The sequence below is a fragment of the Mangifera indica genome, chromosome 4 (assembly GCF_011075055.1).
Source record: "Mangifera indica cultivar Alphonso chromosome 4, CATAS_Mindica_2.1, whole genome shotgun sequence".
Classification (NCBI taxonomy): Eukaryota; Viridiplantae; Streptophyta; class Magnoliopsida; order Sapindales; family Anacardiaceae; genus Mangifera; species Mangifera indica.
This window is the reverse complement of record NC_058140.1, coordinates 5,122,747-5,132,551: the sequence shown is the minus strand read 5'-3', so window position 1 is coordinate 5,132,551 and position 9,805 is coordinate 5,122,747. Positions and strand designations below refer to the sequence as shown.

Sequence of the window (9,805 nt, the reverse complement as noted above, 5' to 3'; positions counted from 1 at the left end):
CGATTGTTGTTGAATCGTTCTACTAGTCTGTTACCATGTTTATTGTAACCTATTTAAAACGATCAGGGGGTTGAGTAAACCTATATGATCTCAAGATTTGAAATGAACATCTTGTGGTTTCACAAATAGATCATTTACATTTTGTGATTTCAAAAGTAGTTATTGAATATGCTTTAATCTATCATATACTTTTATTAATATATTTGGTTACATTTTTTAGGATTTGATTGTTTAGGTTTTTACCAAAATTATAAATGTATTAATCCTTAAATAAATATTAAAATATTAATTTTTTAATCAATTTAATAATTTAATAACTTATCTCTAAAAATACAAAAATTCTAAACAATCTTAAAATAATACAAATTATTATGTTCTTTGAAGGTATAATTATTTTAAAAATTATTGTAATTCTATTCTAATTAATTAATTTGTTAAAATCAAAATATTTTATTTTTATTTAATATAATAATTAATGAGCAGTTCCATGACCAAAGTCTGATTCTCTTACGGTGCACCGTGGAACAGGAAATCCGGCCTCTTCCTTCTGATTTTGCTTATGAGCGGCAACCTTCACAGAAAAGAAAAACAAACAAACAATGTTGCAGCTTCAGTTTTCATCTTCTCAAACCCTAAACCTTAAGCTATGCCCATGTAACTCTTTGTCAAATTCAAAACATTGCACTTTTACTTACATCTCTTCAACTGCAAATTTCTTTAACATCAAAAAGAACAAACTTTCAGTCAAATGCCGTCAATCGGAGTACTATGAGCAAAAGAGTTTCCCCTTCTCTCCCAACGACTCCACTGTTGGTTCACAATCTTCTACTGAAGTATCAGGTGACCTTTTTTCGCCTAAATGACCTAACTTTTTGCCTTTTTCTATTTGACTCACATGCTTCAATCACCTATCGCATTGTAAAATTTTCTAAATCCAATAAGTTTAAATTTGAGTTCCGAGTGAAATTTATGTGCTTTTAGTGTGATTTTTTTTTTGTATTAATTATTTATATTATGTGTATAGTTGGAACATTGCCACCGAAGGTTTATGTGGGTCATTCAATATACAAAGGGAAGGCAGTCCTTACAGTGGAACCTAGAGCACCGGAATTTGTCTCTTTAGATGTAATGTTCCTGTTGATGTTTGCTTTAATACATTATTTTTATTTTTCATTTTCTGAAATTCTTCCTTCATTGTAATAGCTGGTTAGTTAAGTTGTTCTATATTTTTTTTCAGAATAATACTTCTCATACAAATCCTGAATACAAAGCTTACATTCAATAGACATGGCACAACATGATTGGATGGATTCGTATCATATAAATAACATAACAAATAGACGTGAAGTTGAATGACATGGTCATAGAAGAATAATGTCATGTCATTTTGTATGGAAATATTTGTATGCACACATTGTATATACAGTATGACTGATTCCTTCATGGTGCTGAAGAGTTTTGACTGTTGCTTTGTGTTGATGGCCACAGTCAGGGGCATTTAAATTATCCAAGGAAGGTTTTGTGTTGCTGCAGTTTGCTCCTGCAGCTAGTCTTCGACAATATGATTGGAGTAGAAAGCAGGTATATGCCTTTGTTTGTGGATGGAAAAAGAAATTATAGTAGAAGAAATGGAATTTTCAGTCAATTTTGGACATGTTGAAGTACCATTTGGATTTACTAATCGATCCTTTAGATTGGTTGCTGTCATTTAGAGAAAGTAGTGGTGGTGCTTATTGAAGCCAAAAGAGTATATATAATTCTAAACTTTTAAATCATTAATGAGGTTTCAAACACTTTATGGTTTTACAAACAGGCAGTTGTTTTTTATGGTCCACTATTTTCAAGTTGATCAAACCATAATACCATTCAACCACAACTGGATTTGATGGTTGAGGTAATGGATCGATATCTGAATTTGTTTGGACTTCTAGACTTTAAAATTTTTGTAGTAATTATGTATTTCTACTTACTTTTAGAATTTCAGTTCAGGTTCTATGCTAATTTTTTTAAAGGGTTTATTATAACTAATCTGCATTAAATTACCATTCCAAAGCAATCGGGCTTCATTAATTTTACTTTTGTGCTCTAATGTTCATGTTGAGTACTATTGATGGGTTGGGAATTCATTTTCCCAGAGAAAAATCTGCCTTGACACAAAACCATAAAAACCTTTACTTATTAATATAGTTTGTCAAGAGTTTAAAATAATCTATGCAAGAGTGTTATATTTGTGTGAATATTTTTGTGGTTGTTTTTCGTGCCTCTAGGTATTCTCACTATCGGTTACTGAAATTGGAACTTTGGTTGGCCTTGGTGCAAGAGAATCTTGTGAATTTTTCCATGATCCCTTCAAGGGAAGAAGGTACCATCTACTTGCTGAATTTGACATGGGAACTAGAGTTGCACTTTTGAATTTGCTTATAAGTTTATGCCTGTGTTACAGCTCAGAGTTTTTTATTGTTGCTTGAACGATATGCTGCTTTGAACTTGTCAATGTTGTGTGGAGACCTATTTATGTGGATTTGGAACCTATATTTAAACTGACATTGTCTTTTCTACCATTTTGAAACAAGTGATTTGAAGGTTGGGTTAAAGGGCTAGTAAAAAAATTATACTTTTATAGGATCCTAGCCGATTATTCCATCAAATAATAGCAAAAACAAAAACAATAAAGAGAATAGAAAAATTTTTTATTGATAAAGAGGGTTTACAATGGATAAACCAACAATTCGAGGAGTTAGGACCTCCCATTTGCGGCCATTCGAAGCACTGAAGAGTTCCTAATCAGCCCTAAAAGGCTACCCACAACCTAAGCTGCCCAAAAGACCATATTTTTCTCCTCCCATGATTTCTCCTTATGCTGCCCCTTTTATTTCCTCATATCTTAAAATCTTATCCTAATTCAATCTTATCAAATTCCTTACCCTCAAACTAATTTAATCATAATCTTATCATAATTCAAATGACATTATTTCCAATCCTATCATAATCTTTAGTTATGATTTCATTTATTTCCTAATCCTATCATACTTCTTTTTGTGCAACTCACTATCTATTAGTAAAAATGGAAATGCCAAGTAATAAATTCTTTTAATGTTCTTGAATTGAGTAATTGAATATTATGTCATGCAAACTTAAATTAAGTCAAGTGTTTCGTATTCAACCCCAAGGATGTGCATTACTTTAGAAGTGTATCTAACATCTATTTAATTCCATATTATTTAGATTTGGCTACTTTGTGAAGTTTGTTGTGCTTGTTGACCTTGGCCTTAGCAATATGTTCATGCGTGTTGATGCCAATGGGCTTGAAATTTGAAGTTACCTGAGTGTTTTGTTAAATCAATCTTGTCAAGCATGATTTCTATGTTTAATCATTGCATATTCTAACTAAAGTTTCATGTTTTGTAGTGAGGAAGGCAAGGTAAGGAAGGTGTTGAAGGTGGAGCCGCTTCCTGATGGATCTGGCCACTTCTTTAACCTAAGTATATCCCTTTTCCTTTGAATTATTAGTAGCATGTTTAGGAATATTCTTGAAGGAAGTAGTACGAGAGAAAAAGAAGCACAAGAGAAATGAAGAAAAGAGAGAATATACTAAAGGAAAATGTAGAGAGGTTTAATGAAACAGTTAGTTCATTCACCAATGAAGTATGACACCAAAATAACTTGTATCCAATTTATAAACAGCCCAAAACCCAAATTTAACAAAGCATAGTAATCAAGGAGAATATTAGTCCAAAATTCTTTTGACAAGACACCCTACATGAAATAAAACAAAGGACCTGAGTAAGTCTACAATCAACATCCAACTCTATCATGTCCTTTGTTGAGTTGTATATGAGGTATACAAATCATATTAGGATTATAATTAAAGCTATATTAGGATTAGGATATACAAAATAGGAAAGTAGTTTATTATATTTTCAATTATAGTTAATTGTAACAATATATATAGGTGTATCCTATTCATTATTAATATACACAAAAATGATTCAAACTAATATTTTCACATGGTACCAAAGCTAGTGTATTAGAAGCCCTAATTTTTTTCTAGTAAACTTTTCCGATTTTTTTTCCGATGACCTTTTCTGGCGAAACTCAGGCTATCATCCTCTCGGTATAGGATCAAAAATCCAACCACACCAACCTAATTGTCTCTCCATTTCTAGCAAACCCCCTAAAGCTCATTGCCGTTCAACATCAAATGTGCCTTCATGCGCCAATCGTTCTTTCAATAGCTTCTGTCACTAATCTCTTTCTTTCAGGCATGTGACAAGTCACTGCCAAAACTCAAACGATATCGACGAACAAAACCCTAGCACCCCGTCGCTATCCATTGTCAGTCATCATTGGAAAATCTATTCTCATCGATTTTTCAAATTTCAATCTTCTCAAGTCAATTGGCCACTTTTAGATTTGTTTGATCATTGTCGATTCTAATTTTCTCAAATTTGTGTAATCTAATGACTTAACCATGTCATTTGAAGGATCTAAATCTAAATCAGGACACACTCATCCACGCTTGACTCTTACTAATGCTGATTATGAAGAATATCTCAGGTATCAGGCAAATAAACAGTCTTCCTCAGCTATTGCTTCCATTACTCACTTCGGTAATTCAGTTGCATGTCTTACTCAATCTTCTCCTCTATGGCCTTAGGTCTTTAATTCTAGTGCTTCTGAACATAATTCTAATAACCTTCGCTTGTTATTTCATTTTACAAATGTTATATCTTTGTCATTAGTTACTTTAGCTAATGGATCCAAAATAACTGCTAAAGCTGTAGGTCATGCCTATCCAATTACCTCATTACTGTTAGACTCTATTCTTTATGTTACCATTTGTCCTTTTAACCTTGTGTCTGTCAATGAACTTCTATGCTTGTTAAATTACTCTATCACTTTTGATAATTAGTCTGTTGTTATATGGGACCAAGGCACGAGATGAATGATTGGCACAAGACGTGAGTCACAAGGCCTCTATCATCTCAATCTATCTTCTGCTCCTATAGCATGCATTGTCTCTAAGTCTCTAACTCTCCTTCATAATCATTTGGGTCATCCCAATTTATTGAAGCTTCTGAAAATGGTATCAGGTCTATCTAATTTAGAATCTTTAAGTTATGAGTCCTGTCAGCTTGGAAAACATTCTTGTAGTTCATTTCCAAGGCGTGTCAACAAACAAGTTGCATCCTTGTTTGAGTCAGTCTATTCCAATGTGTGGGGTCTATGTCGTGTCTCTTCTATTTTGTGTTTTTAGTATTTGTCACATTTATTGATAATTATTTTCGTTGCACTTGGTTATTTTTAATAAAATCTCATTCAAAATTATAATCCACATTTTAATCATTTTGTGCTAAAATTAAGACACAATTTAACACTGTTATTCGTGTGTTATGCTGACTACTAGTTTCTTAATTGATCGGATGTTTTCTTCAATCCTACAAAACAAGGTACCTCATTTTATTTTGTGTCTTGATCAGTCGTCATACTCTTTTCCCCTATGTATCTTTAGTTGCACGTGTTTTATCCATATTTGTTCTCCTAATCAGGATAAACTGTCTACCAAGTCTATCAAGTGTATTTTCCTAGGATACTCGCATCTTCAAAAAGGATATAAATGTTATTCTCCAACCACACATCGATTCTTCATTTTTGTTGATGTTACATTTTTTTAATCTCTCCTTTCTTCCCTTCATCTTCACTAGGAAAGGACTCTATAATCGAGGTCCTTCCAGTCTCTTATCTATACCTATCCCACAGTCTCCTTCTCTTGTAGAAGATCCTCCTCCTCCTGCAGATGATGCTCATGTTCCTCTTACAGGTACTGACATTGTTTCTGATAGTGTTCATGAGGCTCTTGGTGATACACTTCCTGCTCCGAATTCCTCACCTGTTGCGGTCTTACCTCTTGATGTTCAGTTTTCCATTGTCATTTGTAAAGATATGTGGTCTACTCGTAACCCTCATCCAATTTATAATTTCCTTAATTATTATCAATAATCTCTATTATATTATGTTTTTGTGTCTGCAAGTTCTTTTGTTTCCATTTCTTCTAATATTTATGAGGCACTATCGAATCCTAAGTGACGTTAGGCAATGGTTGAAGAAATGACTACTTTGCATAATAATAATAGTACTTGGGAATTAATTCTATTGCCTCCAAGTAAATCGACTGTTGGTTGTTGCTAGGTTTATACTGTCAAGGTTGGTTAGGATGGTTAGGTTGATCGATTAAAGGCACATTTGGTGGTAAAAAGGTACACCCAGACTTGTGAGTTGAATTATGTTAGGATCCCAAGTGCAAGGTATGAGACTTGGATCTCATATTGGAAAGTATGGGCAACTAGTGTGGGGTTTATATGGCCTTGGGCTCTCCCATCTCAATAGCTAGCTTTTGAAGTGTGGTTCTTCTAAGTTTCGTATCAAATTATTATGACACCTTTTCCCCCATGGCTAAGATGTCTTTTGTCCACTTGTGCTTATCTATGGCTACCATCAACAATGGCCTCTATACCAATTGGACATTAAAAATGCATTTCTTCATAATGAGCTTCAAAAAGAAATCTATATAAAGCAATCGTGTGGCTTTATAGTTTAGGAAGAGTCTAGCTTGGTACGTGAACTTCATCACTCTCTATATGGATTGAAACAATCTTCTCATGTCTAGTTTGGACATTTTAGTATTGTTCTCTAAGAGTTTGGTATGATTCAATGTGAGTCTAATCATTCTGTTTTCAATAGACCTATATCACCAAGAAAATGCATATATTTAGTTATCTATGTCGATGATATTATCATTATAGGAAGTGATCAAGATGGGATTGCATAGTAGAAGAAACACTTGTTCAGCCACTTTCAAACCAAAGATTTGGGATTGTTGAGGTACTTCCTTAGTATAGAGGTTGCTCATTTCAGTTTAGGTATTGTTATCTCACAGAGAAAGTATGCATTGGATATTTTAAAAGAAACATGGATGTCAAACTGCAAACCGATAGACTCAGCTATAGATCCTAATTTCAAGCTCTTACCTGGACAAGGGGAGCCTCGTGTAGACCCTAAAAGATACCGAAGACTAGTTGGTAAACTTAATTACCTCACCATCACACTGTCTGATATCCCCTTCTTTGTCAACGTCGTTAGTCAGTATCTATAGCCTCTGTGTGATAGTCATTGGGATGCAGTTGTTCAGATTTTGAAGTATATCAAGGGTGTATCAAGCAAAGGTTTATTTTATGAAAACATGGGTCATACACAAATTGTCAGATATTTTGATACTGATTGGGCAAACGCTCCATTTAATAGACGTTCCACTTCAAGTTTTTGTATTCTTATTGGAGGAAACCTAATATCTTGGAAAAGTAAGAAGCAAGATGTTATAACCAGATCAAGTGCAAAAGCAGAATATCGTGCAATGGTCTTAGCAACTTGTGAGCTTATTTGGCTAAAACGGCTGATTCAAGATTGAGATTTGCAGAAGTGTCACAGATAAAGATACTCTGTGATAATCAAGTTGCTCTTCATCTTGCCTCTAACCTAGTGTTTCACGAAAGGACTAAATATATAGAAATTGATTGTCATTTTATTCGAGAAAAAGTTCAGTCTGGTTGCATTACTACTAGTCACGTCAGCTTAAATGATCAACTATCAAATATTCTCACTAAATCTCTCAAGAGTCCTTATGTTGGTTTTATTTGTAGTAAGTTTGGTGCACATAATCTATATGTTCCAGTTTAAAGGGGAGTGTTAAGTTGTATATGAGATGTACAAATCATATTAGGATTATAATCAAAGCTATATTAGGATTGTGATCTACAAAATGGGAAAGTAGTTTATTGTATTTCTAATTGTAGTTGATTGTAACTATATATATAGGTGTATCTTATTCATTACCAATATACACAAAAATTATTCAAACAAATATTTTCACATCCTTCATCAACTTGCTACTTTTTGATGCTTTTATATCAATTTGAAGCTTTAGGATGTCATATTTTCCTATTAGAGCGTTTCTTGGCAATTGTTTTTGGCCTAGTAAAATAGAATTATGTCCAATTTTAGACAGTATATATGTCATTTTTGTAAAACATAGGATGTGTTATATGTTATTAGTTATTCATGAAAAATCAGTTTGTCACACTCTTTTAAAATATGTAGTAACTGTCTGTTTTTCTCATTGATTTTTTTTTTTTCTAAAACTCTGCATTTAAAATCTTGCCCAAACGACCGTATATACCATCATCCATTGAATTAATATTATTATTGGTGCCAGAAGCTGATAAATTCACATATCCTGAAGTGTATAAGTTGAATAACAGATTAGGTTAAATCAATATTTATCTAACACTGCCTATGTTCTGCACTAACTTGAAGGTGTTCAAAACAAGCTTATCAACCTCAATGAGAGTATTTACATTCCCATTACAAGAGCAGAGTACACGGTCCTTGTCTCTGCATTCAATGTATGATATGCTTCCCTCTGTCTTCTTTTCTACTGAGTTGTGTATTTTTGTATGCGTGCTTATTGGTAGGGACAAGGAAAGATATGATCAGTTGAGGTATTGTGGAAATATTATTAAGTTTAAAAGCTGGTTGGCTAAAACCAATAATAAATAAGAATCTAGATTGTGTGAATCATAGTTGATTAAGAAAAGAATATAAAGTTAAAACAGTACAATTTTTCTAGTTTAATCAAGCTTGTAGTGTCAATAAATTTTCTAGTTATGCTTTCTATTATGAGATCTGAAAAGTTGGTAATGTTGTCCTCTTCTACACGGAGGCTGATTTGTTGAACAAAAAACATATAATTGAGTGCTCCTTGCATTATGGGCTCTAGGACTACTGGCATGTACTATTTTACTGCTTTGTTAGTTTCATACAATTCTTTGTCTGTTCTACGTGGACTGTCTTTGATAGACACAGGTATTACAGTATTTTCTAATACAATCTGACTCGTGCTTGTTGCAGTATATATTACCATACCTTCTAGGTTGGCATGCCTATGCAAACTCAATAAAACCAGATGATACCAGCCATGCAAATAACACAAATCCCAGATATGGAGGAGACCATGAATGGAACCGGTGACGAGCAGTGCAGTGCAGTGCAGTGGACCTTATAGTCTTGGTGCAAGAATATATCCGTTTGATCTTTTTAGCCATTCTTTAATGTGTATGGGTTCTACTGGATAAATCTTCCTGAAAATTTTGTGTTTGTCCTCTGGTTTCCTGAGTGTGAACAGGCTTATAGATAATCTTTGGTCGTTTGTAATGATACATGTTCTTTGGCTGTTTGATTTTAGGAATTATGCAGGTCATTGATTTTAATTAATAAGAATTATATGTACAAAAATGACTTTGGTAAACCTAACTATTAACATATTTTACATGCTAGTGATCCATAATATTCTTATGGTTCAATACTGTAGAAACCAGATGGTGATTGGAAGCATAAAATTAACATGGCTGACCCAAATTGCCTCAGATAGAGTTACATATTTGGATCATGCATAATATATATATTTAAAAAACCTGGTTTAATATTCTCCTCAATAAAATTATATGTATATATTGTAAATATATAAATATGTATATATTTATATGTGTTATGATATGATTGAGTGATTTTTAATTAAAAATAAAGTAATATTCAATTATGTGATAATATGTATAAATAAGTACATATTTGTGTATTTAAAATTGGTATATATAGTATTATTCTATTCTTCCATAATAGATATTATCAATTGTTTAAGCTAAAGTCATGTTTATTTGTCGGAATTCTTGAAATGGAAAAAAAAAAATAAAAA

At 32.8% G+C, this 9,805-nt stretch overlaps 1 protein-coding gene across 2 annotated transcripts; it reads left to right on the top strand.

The window, feature by feature from the left end:
- Nucleotides 1–513: 513 nt before the first annotated feature.
- On the top strand, nt 514–9,361 carry LOC123212821 (single-stranded DNA-binding protein WHY1, chloroplastic-like). 2 transcript variants are annotated; one of them, XM_044632026.1, is made up of 7 exons: nt 522–840; nt 1,025–1,125; nt 1,489–1,581; nt 2,268–2,362; nt 3,409–3,482; nt 8,371–8,459; nt 8,965–9,361. In XM_044632026.1, the coding sequence occupies exons 1-7, from the start codon at nt 600–602 to the stop codon at nt 9,082–9,084; spliced, it is 813 nt and encodes a 270-aa protein (XP_044487961.1). In that variant the 5' UTR covers nt 522–599; the 3' UTR covers nt 9,085–9,361. The 2 variants fall into 2 exon arrangements, with proteins under 2 accessions (XP_044487962.1, XP_044487961.1); XM_044632027.1 differs by lacking the exon at nt 8,371–8,459 and having other exon boundaries at nt 514–840.
- Nucleotides 9,362–9,805: the final 444 nt, after the last annotated feature.